Source organism: Neolamprologus multifasciatus, chromosome 15, assembly GCF_963576455.1.
Source record: "Neolamprologus multifasciatus chromosome 15, fNeoMul1.2, whole genome shotgun sequence".
Classification (NCBI taxonomy): domain Eukaryota; kingdom Metazoa; phylum Chordata; class Actinopteri; order Cichliformes; family Cichlidae; genus Neolamprologus; species Neolamprologus multifasciatus.
The window spans coordinates 14,486,277-14,508,860 of NC_140453.1; the positions used below are offsets into that span (position 1 = coordinate 14,486,277).

A 22,584-nucleotide genomic window follows, 5' to 3' on the forward strand; every position below is an offset into this window, starting at 1 on the left:
TACCGCTTGACTCTGATTGGCTACTTTTTATTACACCACTTTTTAGATTTGCCCACTCACTCTGGGAATGGAATTATTTTAGACTTAAATACTTACTTGGCTAAAAATTGGCTTTGATTTTCATTATAAACATTCAGCAGTACATCTCTATATGTTTAACAGGGACGTGGGACCGATCTGTGAGGCCTCGTTTTTCTGAGGAACCTGTTGTCACGGAATCTCACCCTCGTTAGTCTGGAAATGAGGACGAGCAGGCCATGACAGGATGCAGGCCGATCTCATTATGGGAGGAAGCTGCCTCGCTGAAGCGTAACGGGACAGGCTGGGATGATCAGATGGAGGAAGTGGTGGCTTGGAAAAAGGTTTTCAGCGGGCGAGGGAGGGGTTAGAGTGGCACTGCAGGCCCAGGTCAGCCACAAACACCCCCCCTCCCCCTCGCTCTTCTTCTGTGTGCCAGCCTGGCCTCCATTGTTCAAACCCTCATTAGCACCAGTTAGAGAAGAAGCTGTTGTGGATGCGCTCCCCCACCACATTCACAGCAGAGCCGTCAAACCGGGACGCAAACTGCTTCTCCTCTGCTTTGCCAAGTGGAAACTGTAAACTGACAACACAGACTACAGCACAGGACAGCAGAGGGGTCGAGGGCTTCCTCTGAGATCTGAGACACCAGGATGGACGGTTCAGATTATGGAATTGGAGCAATGAGGAGAGGAAGCTATGATGACGGTGCAGCTTCACTGCATCCCGTAAGTATGCGCCCATTATTTACTCGCAAAGGTGATAATCGTGACAATTTTGTGATATCAAAAAGAAGAGTTATTTTGATCAGTTCTTATGCGTCTGTGAGGGGTTTGTGATCAAAGACGCAGAGAGGAAATACAACATCACAACACTGACTGACTGCTGAAATGTGATTACATGACAGAAAATGGGTGTGGGGGAGGGTTCAGGTAAAATTGGTCGTTCCAGATGAGGTTCAAAGGCGTGTGGCAAGTGAGAGGTGTAGAGATGTAGCCTCTCAGAGATTCCACGGAGTGCAGATGCAACAGAAGCACGAAAAGCTGCAAGAAAACGTCTATGAGCCTTTCAGGTTTACCGCGGTTTGTTAACTGATTATTCACTGATTTGGCCGGATCTTCATCTAAGTCAAAATTAGATAAACCAAATAGCTTTGTAATACGGGAAAACTTACATTTGATCTTTAATGAAAACCTTAAACTTCAAACTCTTCTGTTTAAAAAGCGATTAACAGCTCGCTCAGCTTAGCCAGGTCCGTCAACAGACGATGGACCCTCATGAAAGAAAGTTTGGTAACAATCTCAAAATTGGAGCAGTCAGAAGGGGCCAATCTTAGTGTCTAAACCTGCAAATTTGCATCAGTGAGGTCTCTAATTTGGCCAAAAGGTGAATTTAGGCAGGACTTTCCAAAGATGAGAGATCCTCACAGCAGATATATGTTAACCCCCTTTTAAGGCTTGACGTTGAAACAGCCAATCACATGGTCTAAACCTGCAAACTGGCTTATATGAGGTCAGCATGTGTTCTATGTAGATCGGGCAACACACAGAAGCTCTTTAAAAGTGCCTTTTAATCAATTCCATAACATAGAGGACATCATTTGATTTGGAGGTTTTGATTTATACAATTCATGTGAATTCAGTTTTGTTTATACAGCACCAAATCACAACAGGCTCTCTGCTCGCTGCAGTTGCCCCCATTGATGAGTATTTTTGCCCTCACTTTATCCTGAACCCGAGCAGATGAATCTGCTTTACTGTGAAATGGCTAACCATAACCCAACCTACACTTCAACTCTTGCCGTGGCAAGAGTATACACGAGGCATCACCACACAAAATGCTGTTTACAGAGGAAATAGCATTTTTTTTGTGGCAACTGCTTTGTTTCCTGTCTCTACTAAGCAATGCACGCTTGTTTCTTTGAACTGTGATAATAATATTTCCGGAACCGACACCTATGATCTGTCCTGGATAGGCTTATGCACTCAAAACTATTTGGTTTTATACGCAAACCTAGCCAGGTTATAGCCATAGTAATAAAAAGCATTAATTTATCGTTTCCCTGGTAACAAGGTGCTTTAGTAATTCTTAATAGAATTAATATTGAGTGCATTAATATTCTAATTCTTATTGTTGTAATCAAGAGAAATTAGCGCCACATGGACCATCCTCTGTAAATATCAAACGTTTGGTAACGGAAGATTTTCCTAACAAGTGTGTTTAAGAGAACAGGCGAGCGTGAGATACTTCAGAGGGATGGGTGCTGTTGGTCTATTTGTTGACTGTGAGAGAGAAATATTATCAGCTTTCTCCAAAAAGAATAAAACAAGTGTTTATTTGACTACTGCAGAGACTCTTAAAAACAAAGCAAATCTCCATTAGATGGGACCTACAGCTTGTTAATGGTGACACTTTTGGCTACGCTCCCTTAGTGGCGTGCATTTGTGGTTCCAGGATTCAGGTAACAATGAGCCTTTGTGTCCTCTGTCGCATCCGTCATCAGTCGGCGGACTTTGTGCGCCAGCCTGGCTCCGAGCTGCAGGGACAGAGAGACACTTTGTTAAGAGTTCCAGCTCTTGTTTGTTTTGTGCTGTTGTTCTCCTTCATCTCCAACTCTGCTTCATCCAATTTCTCAGTTTGTCTGACAATTAGAGCGCAACATCATCATCAGCAGGAGCCATAACAAGGATGGAGAGAGACTGTTTGTTTTCCTTCAGGCAAATGAACAAATGTCCAAGTGCGTCGCAGTGTTACCCAACAATTATTAGGCAACTTCAGAAGTTCCTCTAAACTCTTCAAATGCATTCAAAACTCCCCAAAGAAAAGCTGTTTACAAGAAAAAGGTAGAAATAGTAGAAATAGACTATTCATCCATCAGTGCAACTAAGTAAAAGAAAAGTAAGATAAGGAAGATATACATGTGTGAATAAACAAGCAAATAAAAGAGAAATCCTCAAACACAGAATCAGATGGACTGCTCTGAATATTTCAGAAACAGCTGATCAGCTTCGATTTTCCCACACAACCATCTCTAGGGTTTACTGAGAATGATCTGAAAAAGAGAAACTCTCGGGTGAGCGACAGTTCACTAGGTGAAAATCTCTGGTTGATGTCAGAGGTCAGAGGAGAATGGGCAGAGTGCTTTGATCTGATAGGAAGGCAACAGTGACTCAAACCAACTCACAAGGTATGAAGAAGAGCATCTCGGAACACACAGCACATCAAATTGTGAGGCAGATGCGCTACAACAGCAGAAGAACAAACTGAGCCTGCAGTTCACATGAGCTCACTAAACTGGACAAGAGCAGATCAGAAAAACTGTAACTTGCTGTGAACAACATGAAAGCACGGATCCCTCCTGGCTCGTGTCAACGTTTCAGTTTCTTGGTACACTTTAAACTCCTTAATGCTAACTGGGCATTATTTAACCACCGCAGCCTGTCTGAGCGTGCCGCTGACCATGTTCATCCTTTTATGACTACAGTGTAATCACCTTCTGATGGCTGCTTCGACCATCATTACACACCATGTCACAAAACTCAGGTCACAAGCTCAATATGAACCAAAATCTCAGAGGAATGTTTCTAGCACCTTGCACCTGTGCCACGAAGAATTAAAGGCAAACAGGGAGGTCCAACCCAGTAATACCAAGATGTACCTAATAAAATGGCAAGTGAGTGTCTAGCTGTTATGTTGTCAAACTTTTCTAGTCATATTAATAGATTTAAAATGATCAAAAGTGTTTCTGATAACTCAGGAAAATAAATATTTTTTGTATCTGAACGTTGTAAATAAATGTGCCTTAAATCTACAAAATAAAATCAAACCTTGAGACAGGGGCGTAATTTCCAGGGGGGTTAGGGGGGTTATATTTACCCAGATTTATTTATTTATTTAGACAGAGATCTTGACTCCCCCAATGTTCAGCACAAAGTTACGCCGATGCCTTGAGAGCAATAAAACAACCCTTTTTACCTTTTTAATACTCAAATTAATGTTTCATATTTGTGTCCAATGATTTGTGTCGACAATTTTATCACCTGAAGCAACTCTTTCAGCGTTTTCACAGTTCACGTGAGATTTGTTTTTATTTGCAGATTGTTACACGGCCCGATGCAAAAAAGCTCGACACTAACCGCAGTGAGAAAATACGATCGGGCAATCAGCGTCCTAAACTACCGAGACTGAAGCTGATATGTGATGGAGGAAGTGTCTGACCCAGATTCCAGAGCTCATATGTGTAGTCATGGCTTCAGTTTACCTTCGCTTTCCACACAGATTCTCATTGGCCCCTCCTTTATGCAAACACGCGTATTCAGTGCACGCGGTGCTGATTAATTTCATGGAAGTGTACTCTTGAATTTCAAATCCTCTCTCGGTTGTCCTTTGTCACGAGAAAAAAAAAAATCGTATTATTGCACACAGATGTTTGGCCTTCAATATAGAGGACAACTGAACCACACAGGAACTCATTCCTACCTTTGGCTATCTTGTACAATCCTTATATTTGAACATTGTATATTCTGTGCTAAGGCACTTGAATCCTTCAGTCCTTTATCTGTCCCCCTACAAACATTTATTCGTCCACATGTATTCACTTATTAGAGCAGAGAGGGACGAGGCTTTCAGTACCCAACCTTCTGATTGGAATCCAGAGCATTATGGAGGATTAAGTTCAGTACTCAATACTTTAAGCAGTGAAATGTAAAATTTGGCCTCTGAAGGGTGGAAATTGGTAAATTAAAGTACTTTGTGTTGCTTGCTTTCATTTCTTTTCTTGGTAAATGTATTTACTTTAATGGAACCTCTGACTGAGCAGCTATTTTAAGCGATTAAGCTGCCTTTCTTGAAGCTGTTCCTGTACTCGTTTGTCTGCAGGTGGAAGGTCACCAGGGAATAAGTTATTTCCTCAGTCTAAATATACGCTTCACTGCGGTCACAGCTCCGCCATCTCTGCCATCTCTGATTGCGGCCCAATATAAAGTGTATCCGTTATTAAATTTCACAAATCAGCAAACCTTTTGTTGCGGTTTTCTTCCCTGACTGAAATGCTTCTGTGTCTCTTGTGTCTTGTCAGCGAAATGTTGACAGATATGAGTTAATGATTTTTATTTTCCCGGCAGACACAAAAGGTTATGTTTATCTATCACTTCTGCTTTCTTACAGCACCTCAGACACTTGGCTCAGAGACGGCGCTCAGCTCCATCGCTGGTCTTTGGGAAGGCTTTGGGGATGCCATGGTCCCCTATCAGGTGTGCAAAAGACTCTCTTCTTAGATACATTTACATATGTGCAACCGTTATTTTCTTGTACGGCCTGGAGTCATTTTAACACACTCTGATCATAGTGCTGTACGCACAACAGTGCCTTACAGTTTTCTGCTGCGACAATCTCTGCACAGCTCAGCATAACTCGTAGGGAAGGAAGTGTGCGCTAAGTAAGGCTGTGTAATTATCTGATGTACAGTTATGTATTTGTTTTTATGATGGAAATGGAACACTTAGCTTTAAAATGTCAAAACATTGAAAAAAAGTACTGTTTCCATAGCGATTAAGAGGGTAAGTAGCAGTAAAGGTGCAATCAAATGCGTTTGATTAACTGATCAATGGCAAGTGTGCTGGAGCATTCACTACAACCTTCCCAGAAGTCAACCTGGAGTGCAGAGCACCATGTTTGGAGAATTGTATTGTATTGTCTACGCAAACACCTCATATCAGCTATCAAGCACGGTGGTGGAAGTGTGAGGATTTGGGCTTGTCTTGCAGCCACAGGACCCGAGTAGCTATGAATCATTGAGTCAGCCACTAACTCCTCTGTATACCAAAGTATTCTAGAGTCACATGTGAGATTTAGGTGTCAGAAAGCTGAATCTTAGGTGAGAGTGGGTCTGATTCAGTTTGATCTAATTAGAGAGTCAGGCTCCAATGTTTAGTCAAGTCCAGAATTCAAAAATCAAAACAGCAATCACAGGAAGAAGAAGTAGCCTCACTGTCGCCTCCACCCTATAGATGGCAGCACACTCTTCATTAGAGAATAGCCTCACACTATTATATAGACAAGCAAAAAACTAACTTCCCCTCCATCCCGCCACGTGTCACGCTTTGTCACCCTGCAGGCCACGCTGCCTACTCTGTTCAGGCCACAAACACAGATGTCCCCACGGGGAATTACACAGCAGGGTTTTGAAACAACAACGTGCACATGTGCTGTGGCTCCTCACCTCGGCCATGACCGGGCTGTGAGGGGCGAGCAGCGTGGACGATATCGATCTGTCAAGGAAACCTAATTAACCGGTTATTCTCGCCATGACAAGGTGACCTTTTTGAATAAATCAACGGGAGGTCATTACCAGCACCTCCTTGTTTTGACAGCACAAGCAATCAGTTCAATATGAAACTAAACAGCTTGCTTCCAGATATTACTACAGCAACATCTTAACTCCTGTCCCTGAGTTTAATTTCATGAACCACAAAAAGTCCTTTCTATGTTTCCTGTAAAGCAGTTTCTTTCAGTAATAACACTAGATGACTGATTTTAGAAGCTGTGCGATAACTGCTCGCTGAGTGTACAAGAAGCCAAACAATCTCTCAGTATTTAAAAAATAGAAATTAATTTACAGCTACAGCTGCTATTTTAAACACGCTGAGCTCATATCCTGAGGGGTTTTAGCAACCTGCAGACATTTTCTTGGGAATAATAACGTAGCTTATCTTATCATTGTAAGCTTAGGCTAACAAATAACCTGAAATGTTTTCTGAAAACGTCGTTAAATAGATGTAAACGTGACCTTAGATGAGACTCAAACATAGAAAACTGAATAATTAAAATATGTTGTCAATGCAAAGCTTTTTTCTTTTTTCTTTTTACTCCTCTCAACAAACCCTCAGTTTGACAGTTTTTTTTGTCTTTGGGCATTTCAGACACGTGGGCTTTGATTCGGCTATAAAATTTAACCTTATAACGATCACACTCGTCAGACGTTGTCATGTGAAGACCACCAAAGCACGCAGTGGGCGATCCCTTCAAAGCAGAAAGAGAAATGTCAGACACATCCCACTCTCACACATTCAGCTAATCAGCGCGCAAACGCAAACACACACACACACATCAGGTATTTCCATGAGGGGGCTGGACTTCGTGGGTGTCAGTTTCACTATGGTGGGACTGCCACTGACGTAGAGTATACCTCAGCATGAAGAGGCAGAACCAGACATATACAGCTATATTATTTCACAGAGTTAAGCACTATGTTATTATTGGATTCTACATATATATGTGTTAATGATGTAGTGGGGTGAAAATACAGTGTTAAATAAAGTTGTGAATCATAGTTCAGACAGTGAATCAATAGTTTTATACTTATTAAATATAAAGATGGTGAAAGCTGAACATATTTAAACACCAGGCTCCTGAGTTAGCTAATAAAAAAGGCTGTGCGATGAAAGCAAAAAACCCCCAACCCCTCCTCCACGTGACTATTTCAAAATAATACTCTAGTTTATTGCTTAACTAAGAAAAAGTACCTTCAATTCACTGTATCAGATTCCCATTTTTGACCAGTTTTCACACCTTTCTGACACTATATACACTCACAGGCCACTTTATTAGGTACACTTTGCTCGTAGTGGGTTGGACACCATTCTTATGCTCAGTAACACAATGTGTAATCTAGTGAAGCAGCTATCAGAATATGGGTATACTGTGGTCATAAAGGCACAGACATAGTCAGTAACAATACTCAGGTAGGTTGGGGTGCTTAAACATCACTCAGTTGCTCAGTTGTCCAAAATGTGCCAAGAAAATATCCCCCACAACATTACACCAGCAGCAGAAGCCTGAGATGTTGATCCAAGGTAGGTGGATCCATGCTTTATTGTTGTTCATGCCGAATTCTCACCTTACGATATGAATGTTACAGGAGAGACCGAGACTCATCAGACTAGGCTGAGTATTTCTGCTCTGTTGTCCTGTTTTCGTGAGTCTGTGTGAATTGTAGCCTCAGTTTTCTAGCTTAGATAGTATCAGTAACACCTGGTGTGGGTGTGATCTTCCACTACTTCTTCTTCAAGAACCTATGAGTTGTTACTGTTGCATTCTTATCAGCTGGAAGCAGTCTGGCCCCTGTGACCTGTGACATAACCCCCCCCCTTTGGTCTTTTCTCCCCATTCTGATGCTCAGTTTTGAACTTCAGCAGGTTGTCTTGATCATGACTGCATGCCTAGATGAGTTGCTACCATGTGACTGGCTCGATTAGATATTTGCAGTAAGGCACAGTTGAACAGGCGTGATTACACCTCTTATACCTGATTTAGACCATCTACCTCACAGGGTCACTGTGAATGGTTTACTTCAGTGCTGCTAAATTTGGACTTCTTTGTAATGAATGGAAATATTAGTACATAAAGAATATGTTTTAAAAAAAAAAGCAGTAGAACAGTAAAAAAAAAAGGTGTTGCCCACCTAGCTTGGTTAGCAGGCTAGGTCTGTGTTAGCTTTAGCGGAGCAGCTGGCTTAGCTTTGTTCAAAGTTTTGATGTTTAGAAACAACAAAATACATTTATGGACCTGTGTGCCAAGTAGACAAATATCTAATCTAGCCTCGTGCCTTCAATTTTACTCCACAAAACACAAATTTAGGTTCAATTTAACCAAGCGCAGCTAGCTACAAAGCAACTCTATCTTTTGCCCGTGTAGCCTGGCTAATTAGCAAAGCAAGAGTAGGTAAAGTGCATTTATCTTCTGATTTTACATCAATATTTACTAAGAAAAAAAAGTGGTCCCAGTCTGTAAAACTTATCTTTGAAATTTAACAAAAACAAAACAAACAAAGCAGTGGCATGCTCGTGTTAACACACTTTTACTATTGCACTTCTATGGTTTATCCTGTTGTAAGTACAAACACAAAGCTTCTCCCACAGTTTATATGCCCGTAGTTAATGTGTCATCTCCAGCATTCGGGGGAAGTACCTCTACTATAACAATTTGAATTTCTTCCCCCGGACCAAGTGGGAAGATCAACCACTAAATGTGGTTTCATATGCTTTTAGAACAAACAACTCTTACTTGCTCTTACTCTCTTGTCATCTTCACAGGCTCACTCTAGACTCAACAGGGAGGCAACAACATGAGCATGCTGGCTTTTTACATTCATTATTTTTTGTCATCTGACCGCAAATATTTGTGTTATTTGTACATTAATTAACAGCAAACAGTGAAGTAAATGTGACAAACTCCTCCATCCAGATAGATGGCATTTATGAAGAGGAAGAGAAAACCAGCGTCTATGCATAGATAAGAATATGTGAGTCAGGTTTTAAGTTGTGTTGGTAAATGTCATTTCTGAACAAATAACCAAACTTTAGTTAGTAAGTTGATATCAGACCACTTGCCTGTAAAGAATAAGATGACCTTATTGATCCAAGATCAATCAAGCAGGGTTGGCGATGCCGTTATGCACACATCTGACATTTATTCTCTGAATTAGAGCATCATTTCTGCTCTCTGTGATATTTGGAGGAGGAACAGCACTTTGGAGGAAATTGATCAGACAAATAGTGGTTTATTGTGTTACCCATATTGGAAAATAACCAGAAAACACAATAGCAGTGACAAATTTAAGTTTTTAGGATATTATTATGGAACATGTTTGTTCACTTAAAGCATCAGCTTCTAAGTATGCCACATGTAAAACATGCTGTAGTCCACTAAGTATTAGTAATGTGACCCTGTGGTGTTATTTACAAGACTGTGTGCCTACAGAAAAGTTTCAAAAACGAGGGGTGGGTGGCTCAGCAGGCTGCAGGCTCTAATCATCCATTTTTTCTGCACTTACGCTGTATTTCCTTAGAATTCAAATTACTTATTATCGTAAGTAGCCTAAGAGTAAAATTAAACATACATAGCGGTAGTTATGGATTCACTAACTCATTCTTCATTTTCTGGTATGTCCTCTTATGACAAGGCAGTTTCATGCATACCAATTCACATCTTAACCATCGGCTTTCATACATTTCTGGTGAAAAACTTATGCAGCGTGTTACATATGAATTATACATTTCTACGGAAATTTGTTCTCCTGAAGTGATTAATATTCATTTTTAGCAGAAACATCTGGAGACAGATGCATACAATTTAAGTCTGATTCTGTTTTAGTAGAAACTAATCTTTTTTTTTAGCCACATTTACGATGTTGTGCATATGCATGGTTCCTTTTAAAAAAATAATAAATTCATCAAGGAGCCTGGAAGAGTTAAAAAGAATATATATATATATACTTATACAGTCAATGGCCACTTTATTATGTACACCTTTCTAGTACCATGTTGGGCTTAATTTTGCCCTGAGAACTGCTTTAACCCTTCGTAGCACAGATTCAGCGAGGTGCTGGAAACACTCCTCTGTGATTTGGGTCCATATTGACTTGACAGCATCACATAGTTACTGCAGAGTTGGCAGCTGCACATCCAGATATGAATTTCCTTTTCAATCACATCCCAAAAATGTTCTATTGTCTTAACATCTGGTCACTGTGGTGGCTAAATGCACCATTATACTTCTGCCAGCAACCTGAACTGTTGATACATAATTTCATGTTGTTTATGCCAAATTCTGATCCGTCCATTTGAATGTCACAACAGAGATCAGGAGTCATCAAACAAAGTTTTCTTATATTTAGCCTCAGTTTCCTGTTCTTGGTTGACTGGAGTGGCACCCAGTGTGGTCTTATGCAGCTGTAACCCCTCTGCGTCAAGGCGCTCTTCTGCATATCTTGGTTGCACCGAGTATTTTGGCCTTCCTATTAGCTCGAAGCACTCAGCTATTCTTCTCTGACCTCTGTCTGGCATTAACAAAGGATTTTTTCTTCCAGAGAACTGCCATTAACTTGATGGGCCATTCTCTGTAAACCCTGATGAGATGGTTATGTGGGGGGAAATCCCAGTAGATTAACCGTTTCTGAAATACTCAGACCAGCCCATCAGTCACCAAAACCACAAGAGCCACATTCAAAGTTACTTAAATCATCTTTCTTCCCCGTCCTTGGCTTCAACTTCAGCAGGGTCATCTTGACCATGTCTACATCCATAAATGTACTGAGGTGCTGGGATTGGCTGATTAGAAAGTTGAATGGTGTACCTAATGAAGTGGCCGGTGAGTGTATATATATGAGTTTTTGATATTTATCCTGAACTACATCTAACTTTATTTTTCACCTGTGCTTCACCTTATCAGGATTGACTTACATGTATACGCCTATTCTTCATACATCAGGCTCCAGCTGTTAAACTATGCCATGAACCTGATCTCTCTCAGATTCAAAATCAGCTCTGTATCATTTCCATGTGGAAATCACCATATTTAGACTTGTTCGGCTGTGGATTCTCCCCGTCACCCACTCCTTTTTTTTTTTGGTGTGTATCTGGCTCAGGGAGGAGGCTCCCTGCTGGGTGTCTGTGGAGCAGAGTCCATTTGTCCTCGGCCTCGCCAGCGAGAACGGAGAGCTGCTGCTGGACGAGTGCGTTCAGGTCACCGAGGGCTCAAAAACCAGGGAGAGACACCTGTTCCTCTTCAGCGACGTGATTGTCTTTGCCAAACTCAAGTAAGATATTATTAATCTAAAACCCCAGCATGTTAGCTTGTGATGATCAGATATTTTCAGGAGTGTGTGTATGAAACCCAGATAGTTTCTGCTTGTAAAACTGGAGATTTAAAAATAAATCACAACTAAGGAAACTGCCACTGTGTTGTTTTAGCAACTTTCTGTTGAAAATCATCATGTGTTTGTACAGTAGGAATGGGAGAGCGAAAGAGGAAGTGAAAACAAAATGTGTATTTTTGGACTCTACTTGGAGAGATGGGGAATCTCCCAGCAACAGACATTGTTTATGAGTCGTTTCTCTTATTTTAAATTAGTAGAAGAAGAGAGTCGGGTGGTTCCCTTGGAGTGGAGTCACATTAGGGGAAACTCAACAGTTATTTTAACCTTCGCTTCAGCTTTGAAGCGAACAACAGAGCTGCTGGTTCAATACTCTCACAAGTGCTTGTGTGGCTCAAATCACTCTTAAAATTCTTCAAATTTGAAAACCCTGAGATGCTCTGAACATTTACTCACACCTTTTCTTCACCATTAAACATCCTATTTATTGTTTTTCCATATAAGTAAACCTCTGTTTCCTTTCTTTTTTAAATGTAAACAGCATTTAAATACACCTTCAGGCAATCACTGTTTACATGGCTTAGTCAGATCAGATCTGTTTGTCAAACACGGTGGAAGTTTTATACCTAATGAGTGGGAGGACATCACACTCATCTCTGTACCACAACCTGCCTACTGTTCCTGTAGACACACAGCTGGCACACCACTGTCATACAGCATAACAGCCTTTTTGAGCCTATAAATCTATGAGATCATTACATCTAGAGATGATTGTGTGCTACTATTATTCATTATGTGTTTGCGTGTGTGTGTTTTTTAGTTTGCTGTGAAGAAACAGGCACACAGCAGGTGTCGGAGGGCACTTTTTCTCATTTCTCCTACAATGTGAAACAGCCCATCTCAGCGTTTCAGCAGCGTGTAGGTGGATGGTGAGGTGGAGGTGTCACGAGCACACCTGATTTTTGATCCGCGCTTCGAGTTCGGGCCAAAGTTTAGCTCTGCTTTGCTGTTTACTTTCACTTTCTCACTCGTGGTCTTGTTAGGTTCATATTCAGAACCACTATGGCTAAGGTGCAGCACAAAACCTGGTCACTTAATAGTCAGGAGGAGATCGTATTTTGATGTCAAATGCAACCTTTCAAACAGTTAAAAACACGTTACACAGCTATGTTGTGTTAGATTCCAGTGGTGGCAACTCTACCCAGTTCACACAGCTTTTGTTTATCTTTTAAGATGTGAACCCAGATACCAGGCACGTTTGGGGAACTTCTGATTCAGCTGTAGCATGAGCAAGACTTGAGAGGCCCAGATGTGGCCCTAATGTGAAAAACCGCCCGATAACTGACCTGTATAAGGTGTGCCTGTGGCTGAGAGAGTGCATCCAGATTCACTCAGAATCAGTGGAGGCCACATATGGGTCGCAAGAGAACTGCATACCACATTTGGGCCAAATGTTCATTGCTATCAGGGGAATTAAAGGTCATCGTAACAGCTTACACAAAAACAACCTTTTCATTGGGAGGACAGTCTCAGAACAACAACTCATGTAACAACACCTTTAAACAATCTCTAAGTTGTTTTTGTTTGTTAGATCTATACCAATCTAATGCAGAGGGTGCACAGATGGGCTGTGTTTAAACAGAAATGTAAACTCAAGCGCCAGACTCCAAATTAAGAACACGTCACAGTCCCACATAGAAAACTTATTAACATCATGGATCTCTCATTTAAGTAGGTGTCTGTACTCTAGAGGATTTCATAACTTTACATGCCTATAGTTTGCCTATAAATGCTGGCAATTTTCAATACGTGTTATTGTGATGAAATTATGACGACACACTTTGTGTATTTATAGTAAGATACTGTTGACAGAAACCGACTTTGGGCAAACAGTACTGCCTGAAATCTGCCAAATTCTGCCAAAGCTATTCATAATCTGTCCTGAAAACAACAGCTGTGCACATAAACAGCACCCATGTTTACTTCTAACATGCTCAACGCATCGCTTGCTCAACGCATCGCTTGCTCAACGCATCGCTTCTCTCCTATTTTTAGTACCAAAACACCTCCCAGCTCCTTCAATATATCGGCGCTTCAGGATTCAGTCAGCTCCCCTGTGCAAGCACATGGAGGTCCGCGAGGTCATACATAGAAATCCTCTGTGTGGCTTTTTTGTGGTGTTTTTTTTTTCTTCAAATAATAATTCCTCTCTAATCTATTATGAGTCACCTTTTCTTTTTTAGACTCTTATTTGTCATAAACTTGTATCTATTTTAATAAACTGGGGGATGACCGAAATCTTGACCCTTTTTTTGACACTTAGCATGTGACCATTGCTGCTTGACCAAGTGCAGCAATTAGTCAGCAATTCAGGTGCAAGAGTAGATCATTGATTATTTCACAGAAATAATCAGCGATTATTCGCATGAAGGACCAACTTTCAAAACAAGCTGTCACAGGAGAGATTACGGCTTTTTATTTCTCTCCGTGTTTTTATTTCGGTGTTCAGTGCCAAGGTTTTCACAGAGAGGAAATGCGCTATTTCATATAAAAGATATTTTTTCAACGGTTTCACAGGAGGGAAGAAAATCAATCACTCATCCAAAAATTATGGAACTGAAACCTGCTTTGTAATCTTGAGAAAACAACATGTTTAGAAACAAATTCATGAAAATTATTTAGAGGAGTGTTGGTTTTATTTTTATTCCTGTTTTGACAGGTCGCCTGCCAGCTACCGACTGAAGCACAGAGTAAGTCTTGAGGACGTCTGGCTTTACAGTTTTGAGGATGAACCGGAGGAAGAGGATGGACTGATTGGTGACATTGACCTCAGGCTGACCCTCATCCTGGCCTGGGATCTCACGTTTTGTCTGGTGTGTTTCCGGTGAGAAGCTCCCCTACCCCTCCCCGCACACACAAACTCATACACACAGTGAATGACTCACATGGAAATGGCCAAGCATATTTAGTGTTGAGTCACTGATTCACTGTACGCTCAAATACCTGGATACACGTGTCTAAACATCACAGCTCACATGTGGATCTTCATTTGATTGTTGCTCTTCCTTCTTTATGGTAAACCTTTAATATTGAAACATGTAATCTAAATAAGGCAGCACAAGGAGGTCCTGGGTTCAAATCCTCCATCTGGTCTGTTTGTGTGGGCTTTGCATGTTTTCACCGTGTCTGTCTCTGGGTACTCTGACATCTTCCTACAGCCCAAAGACATGCAGTTAGTGGGGTTAGATTAATGAGTTGGAGGTGTGAATGTGAATGTGAATTGTTGTCTGTGTTAGCCCTGCAGGCTGTACCTGGCTCTCGCCATGTGGCAGCTGGGGAAGGCTACAGAGCCCCGTGATCCTGAATTGGATAAGCAGAAGTAAATAGATGGATAATCTCAATAAAGAGGCGTCAAAGTTGAGTTGACGAAGGGCCACAGTGGGAACTGAGAATCAGATTAGAGACCAGACTTAATTTAATTGACTGTATAGGCTTCTGGTTACTATTAGTCAGCACAACAACCTATTTCACAAGCTTAAAGAGGACAGCTGTTGGCAATATGGAGAATTTAATAAAACAAAATATATTTACGGTTTAAAGTCAGGACTCAGTGGTAGTGTGGGAAGTTTATTTGAAAATAAATTGCCTCTTGGCAAACGGATACACACACACCTCTCAGAGCTTAACCTTTGTGCTGCCATGCTGTGCAAGCTTTCAGGCGCAGTGGAGCTTATCCTGTTTTTTGCTTAATTCAGTATTTGCATATGTCGTAAACCACAGCTGTGAGTAGATGGAGTGAAATTTGATGAAAGCCAAAAGTAATAAATAGGCCAGAATATAATTTCCAAAAGGCCACATGAGCTCATCAAGAAAGGATTACAGAGAGACATCAAGGCAAACAATCTGTTAAAGCACTGACGGAGGAGAAAATACGAGTGTATTGCAATATAAAAACACTGTTGCAACTATAAGCTTTCTGTTTCTTATTCGGCAGACTGCTTTTTTTGCCGGTCATTCAGTTTATGAAATCTTCCACATATGCACACTCGTGCATATGTCGTAAAAGGTCAGATGATCTGTGGCCTTCATGAAATAGGGAAGTGGCAAGTAGAAAGTCCGCAGAGTAGCATCACAAGACAAAAAGGTTGTAAAATAGGAAGTGTGGAGCTGGGAGGGAATTAACATCAGATGATCTTTATCTGGAAATGCTGGCCTTTACAATAAAGATAAAACACATCAGATGCTTTATGTCTAGACATTTTCATTGTTAAAGGAGTCAAAGTAGATTTTTCTCTCTCTAGTGAATTTATGATGAAGAGCACCAAACGGCACTAAAGTCTAGAAATGCTTCATTTGGGGCAGTCACTCCCACGTTTCTCGCAAACTTATTAGAATCAAACCAAGAGCCGTTTCACAGCTGGTGCTGTATTCCAAGAAAGCGATGAATGCACTAGTAGGTTTTGAGTTGTTTTGTTTGAAAATGAGACAATTTGTTTCTCTGATTGGATGCTTGGACTCTGGTGATGATTCAGTGTGTGAAACTTTCACTCCTGCTCACTCACATCGAGTCGACCGTGGATCCCGTGAGAGTCCGCGGCCTCGTTTGTTGACACTTTCCTGTCGCCTATGCGCAGACGGTTTATAATTAAAGCGCCTGGCATTAAATCAGGTCATGAAAGGTGAAAGTGCACAGGTGTATATACGTAGGCTCGTCTGTTTCGTCTGTGTGTTTCCACTGATGGACACGAAGCCACAGCAAGCATATGAGGAAGTGGAAGATGTCTCTGGTCGGGGCCCGCCGTGACGTTGCTTCCTGTTCCCATGATTGAGTTACACTTTCCGACAGAGCTGTTAAAAGACAGCGAGGGCCGCACTTCGTGTCATTCCTCCCACTGTAATCTGCCGGCTTGTTTCAGTCACTCTGTGTGGATTAGTAACTCATACCATGCCGTTATTTTGCCCACAGCTCGCCTGAGGTGAAAGAACGCTGGTTAGATACTCTTCACCGGTAAGAACAAGATCATTGTTTATATCAGCAAACTCTTGCAGGCGCTCTCCCATTTATCGTCATTCATAAAAAGCATTGTGAAATTTTTCGATCACTTCTGCCACTTATTGTAATTTTTCGGCACATATTCATATCGGCTTCTTAAGTTATGCAAACATCAAGGCAGCATTTGTAACAATGTAAAACTGTATTTCTTTAATAATCTCTTGAGGCTCCATTGAACCACCCTTTATTCACAATAACTTCGTCATTTTATTTTTGGTTTTGCTGCTTTATAAACTCAAAATTCAAACTTGATAAACAGTCAGTGAGTGCCACTCCTCTAAGTAAGTGTTTCATCGTCGTTGCAGAAAAATTAAAGAAGCAAAAACGAGGACCGGTTCTTCTTCTTTTCCTCCAGACGTCCTGATGAAGGTGTTGAGTGGCAACATCACAGTAAGTCTCGCTATCTGCTTTTTTTTAAAAAAAAGCATAAACATTTTTAAGAGCCGTTATTAAAGAAAAACTACTCATTTCCGTCTCCCACAGACCAAAACTCTAACAGGAGGTGGCATGGAAGAATTGATTGAGTTTCCACTCGATGTAAGTAATCCCAATTTTTCTGGCTTCTTATGGTAGAAAATGTTCAAAATAGACAAATGCTGGTAAAAAACAGCTGTGCCTCTGCGCTAACGCTCGGTGGACAGTTGTTACATAATGAACATAGTATGTTAAATGCAGAAAGTGCAAACATACTGATAAGTTGCACAATTAATGCAATAATTATATTAGAATTCCGAAAATAATTCGAAATCTGTCTTTTGAAAATCTAAAAGACTAATTTAACATTTGTTCATTCACGTGTTAGGAGGCGTGCAATTTGACACAAAAAAAGCCACAACCCCTCCCTTGGCTACTGTTGCATGCTCGTGTTCCTCTTCCACGTTGCTCACCATGCCACTTTTTCTTTATTTTGTCACCAGGGCAACGCAAAGATCTGCGCTGTGTCGAAGCAGTTGAATAATCAAGAGGAGAGGCAGAGACAGCCCACTGGTGAGTTTGAAAATCTCTTTACGGTGTTTTTTTTTTTTTTTCTGGTGGGAGGGAGGGCCTCGCTAAATGTGCCATGTGCAGAGAACAGACCAAAGAGAACAACCACAGACGAAAGGAAATCTAGCCGCTGATAAGATAGAACGAGTACAGAAAGCTTGTTTTTTGGCACTCGGGGCTTTGACTCTTTGCACGTCTGCCTTTGTTGCCGTGTCTTATGAGCATAAAATGTTAAATGGATAAAACATTTCTGCTCCTAACAGACACCAAGTGGAACGTGGTGAGGAGGAGGCTGTCAAAGGGCCGCAAAAAGCGACCAGAAGTAGAAAACAAGATTCAGCTGTTTGGAGAGCCCCTCCACAAGATATGCCCAGACGATTGCTCACTTCCCAAACCAGTCACAGTAAGTTGCCCTTTGATAAATGTCAGAGTTGATGTCATATCAGTAGCTTAGCTCACTTTGAGAACTTTCTGTGCATTGGTTTCAAGATGTTAGCAGCCTGTGTTTTAAAATGATTTCTTAATGCTTTGAAGATTGAATACAATATGATAGCATGCATGCACGCACAAATGGTGCACATTAATAAGTCAAAACAAAAACACACACAGAGCTGCTGTGTTTGTGTGTTGTTTTTTAAAGAAAAAATTCATATATGATAATCTCATCTTCCTTCTCTCCCGTCCTGCTTCATCAGGAGCTGCTGGTGCTGCTGAGGAAGAAAGGCCCCTCCACAGAGGGAGTGTTTCGAAAGCCGTGCAACAGCAAGAGCATGAAAGACATCAGAGAGCAGCTGAACAGCGGCGGCAGTGTGGACATGGGCGATCTGCCCGTCGTTCTGCTCGTCGGACTCCTCAAAGTACGTTTGCATACTGAGAGGCGCTCGCACTTCACATGTTCTGCGCATACTATTAGCGTTACCACGTATGTGCAAATCCACGATTAATATTAGCGCTAAAGTACTTTCTACATTACTGATAAAGAAGCATTACGGCTGTAGGTTATTTTAACCACTGCTACCACAACGGCCACACTACTACTGCTTTACCCTCTGCTATAGTTTCTAAGAAAGCAGCAGTACTTCCTTGAATATGTTAGACGGCTTGACAAGGAAGCTGTCAAATAGGTGGTCTTAATCATATTTAATATGCTAGTGCACAGCCTCTAATATACATGTGTCTGATCAATGCCTTTCTCCTATTTATAGAGTTTTCTGAAGGAGCTTCCTGGCAGCCTGCTAAGATCTGACTATTATGACAAGTGGATGGCGGCTCTGGACATTGAAGACACCCAGCAGAGAACTCTGGAAATCACAAAGTAAGCAGTCGATGTCTGCTAATGAGTCTCGGCACTGCCTGTTTAAAAAACAAAAAACACAAAAAAAGAATTTATATGTTTAAAAAAAATAGTTATGTTCTTTTTTTCATGACTGGTTTTGTGGTTTTGAGGGAAGTTTTTAATCATTCCATATGTTCGCTATACAATCCGACCGGAACATAGCCCACTTCTCTTTTTTAAGTCTGTCTACTGTTTTAAAAAAGGAAGAGACTCTAAAAAAAAAGAGCGGCAAGCTAACCGTTTTGTTTTTTTTTTCCCCTTCCTGCTTCCCCTTTTTTTTTTTGCTTCCCGCGAACTAGGGTGGTAGATGATCTCCCCGGGCTGAACAGACTCCTCCTGCAGCATCTGATCTGCGTCTTCCATCACATCCTGGAGAGCGCAGACATCAACAAGATGGATGCCTACAATCTGGCGGTGTGCATCGGCCCCACGCTGCTGCAGCTGGATGACACCTCGCTGGAGGAGCAGAAGGAGAAGATGCAGAAGGTAAAAAGATGTGATATGAATTTACTTTCTCACTTTGAGCGCTTTGAAGCCTCGCGGCTCACAGTGCAAAAAACCTCAAGCGGTTTCATAAGTGGGAGTGCACTAGCACATACTTAGGTGCTAATAACAAACCGAGTATTTGGACCAAGTGAAGCACTGAATTTGTCTACAGAATCCCTTGACTTTGTTGTTGTTATTCATTTTACTAATGTTCGCTTGTCTTTGTGTGATTCTCTGCAGGTGACAGATCTTACTCAGTTCCTGATCGAGAACTGTGACATTCTTGGAGAGAATACCAGAGTCTTACTGGACACAGATGAAGGTAAATGAATTAGCAAATAAAGCCCCCAATAATGCTGAGAGACCTTTATGGGCCTTTTTTACAGAGGTAAATGAGATTAAATGGATTCTAATCATGTCTTCCTTTCCTTGCTCGACAGACTCCGTCTCCTCCCAGCATCAGGACTCTGCGTATGATAGCACCGACCCAGATGGAGATGCAGAGGTGGGAGAGAATATCATGTCCACGTCTACAGAATATGGCTCTACTTCTTCATCCTCATCGCCCAGCCCCAGCACGACAACCTCTTCTTGGTCCGATGCTGTCTTCAACACAAAGCCAGAATTCAACCGCCGGTGCTCCGAGCCCATCATCCTCCTCTCGGACGATCTCAAGGGCCTGTGCAGCCACGCCAGGAGCCACGAGGACTGCTCCACAGAAAAGGCAGATTTTGGCGAGCAGCCTCTGAAAAAGCAGATCTCTGATGACTCCTTCTTGCTCAGAGGCCGTAGCGTAGCCAGGCCAACTATGCCTTTCTTAAAATTGAACAACTCCAATGGAGATCTGCAGCCCTTCATGGGCAAAGACTGTTCTTGCTCTTCCCTCGAAAGCACTACCTCTAACCATTCAGAGAGCTCTGTTTTCACCAGTTCCCCAATGGTGTCACCAGGATGCTCGAGGAAGGCAAACGCCAGCAGCCAGCCTTCAGTGGCTGTTAAGGGACAGCAGGAGATTTCCAAACCACAAGAAAGGAAGCGCTCTCAGTCCATGAGAGTTGCCACTAAAGTCTTAATGAGGACCAGGAGCTTAGGAGCCTTTAGCAGAAGCAGCCAGAAAAGAGACTCACAGAAGGAAAACGCCTTCCCCTGCGAAACCCTCCAGGAGGACTTACAGAGCGAAGCTGATCCACCGGCCGAGCCTGTGGATAGACCACGCCCTCTGTCTGCGATTGAAGTTTTCAAGCATGTGGACAGCAGGCAGCCCTGCAGCCCTCCATCATACGAACAGGCGGTGCAGAATGTGGGTCCCCCCCCACAGTATCGCTCATTGACTGTAAAGGAGATGAGGAGCAGGTCTCGTCCGTCCTCTGTAAATTATGACTCTAAGCCTCAGTGCATCCAAATTCAGGAATGCATTCCCCAGGAATCAGACATTGTCAATCTACGGCAGCCTTTCCGCCAGAGAGCCATGTCGGAGTCCGTGTCGACGCGTCAACACGATGTCGTGTCACGGAGATGCAGCCAGCCTGTGTTTGAGGAACTTTCCTATGCAAAGGAGTCTTATGTTTGATTGACTTAATATCTGCTCTGCAGATTGGATTTTGTCACAATCTGCAAATATTGTAGACAGAAATAATTCACAGGCATGAGTTACTGGGAGCAAAGCTGAAAGCCAGCAGCAACCCAAGCTTGGTGCACAAAGTCCCGTGTTTGTATCGTTCACTGTTTCACTTTGGATAAATGTCAGCTATGTGACGCCTTTATGGCTGCACATTCTCAGTAGTACTGTTAAGAGTACAAGTATAAACTTCGGTGTAGTTACGATGATAGATATTTAGTCTATCACAATGAAGCTATGAACACAGTTTGCTGTGGAGAAAATATGCTACGAATTTCTGTTTGTCTCAAGTGTTGTTTGTTATGGTGATATTTACCGTATAGTATAATATATGTTCACTATGGTTTTTGTGTTTGTTTGTTTGCTTTTTGTGAATCTAATTCACTTTGCATATTTCTTCTTCTTCCACTACATTAAAGCACTTTTCTGATAATCTTTTTTTTTGTATTTGTATGCTGAATTGTACATAAAGTAAGCTAGCAATGTATGTAATCTTTATCAATGAGTGTTTTGGTGCCATAAAACGTCTGGTTGAACAGTTTTAAGTAACAAAGTAAAAAGAATATAAGAATGCAATAAAAACAATTACAAACTAAACAAGTTCCTGTCTGTGTATCTGTGACCTTCACAAATGCCTGTACATTTGTTTGCTGCTAAATCACCCTGTAGTGCAATCATTAGTGTCTAAATTAATGACAGAAAGGAGGAGAGTGACTACTTTGGCCAGAGTTCTCTTTTCTAGACATGTTGCGTAACGCGCTAACAAGCTTCATTGAGAGAACAGCGTGTTCTGGCACATATGCTAAAGCTGAAGGAAACCAGATTCTGTCACATGGGCGGATTTGGTTTTTCTGCGAATTGCTGTTCCTCTTGTCTGTGACTGCAGATGAGCTGATGCCACCTCTCCTTCCTCCTTTCTACGCGGTGTTAACACACTCTTTCCTTCCTTGACGAGCTGATTTTCTTGTCTAATTTTCCAAATTTAAACTGATTGAAAGTGAGCCTGATTTATCCAGCTGAATACTGAACACCAAGACAGACACACAAAAACACAAAAGAAAAATCATCATAATCTGCTATACTGACAAGCAAGTGCATGCATGCACAGAAGTGGTGTCAGTATTTTGATATTCAGTGTCAAATATACAAACTATAGAAATCAGATAATGGCAACTTGTGCAAATAAAAAAGTTAGAAATATATATGTGACAACAGAACTGTTCAGTAACAATGTGAGGATGTGCAAAATGTAAACTGTGCATGAAAAATATGCATGCATGAAGAAAATAGCCCAGAAAATAAGACACAGATATAGGAGGAAGCTGATGGACAGAAGCCTCCTTCCACAGGGGAAGAACTCAAGAAGTGCATGTTCACTTTGGAGGGTTCAGCTTCAACAGTTCCCCACCAGCATTAGGTGTCAAAGTGTTTGGAGA

The 22,584-nt window shown here is 41.6% G+C and overlaps 1 protein-coding gene across 1 annotated transcript; it reads left to right on the plus strand.

Annotated features, from left to right (window-relative positions):
• The first annotated feature begins 201 nt into the window (after window positions 1–201).
• Window positions 202–21,748, plus strand: tagapb (T cell activation RhoGTPase activating protein b). The gene is made up of 14 exons (XM_085133345.1): window positions 202–746; window positions 5,185–5,270; window positions 11,444–11,614; window positions 14,391–14,555; window positions 16,638–16,679; window positions 17,030–17,114; window positions 17,208–17,261; window positions 17,642–17,711; window positions 17,972–18,111; window positions 18,404–18,565; window positions 18,914–19,023; window positions 19,344–19,530; window positions 19,771–19,852; window positions 19,971–21,748. The coding sequence occupies exons 1-14, from the start codon at window positions 672–674 to the stop codon at window positions 21,098–21,100; spliced, it is 2,559 nt and encodes an 852-aa protein (XP_084989471.1). The 5' UTR covers window positions 202–671; the 3' UTR covers window positions 21,101–21,748.
• The last annotated feature ends 836 nt before the right edge of the window (window positions 21,749–22,584 follow it).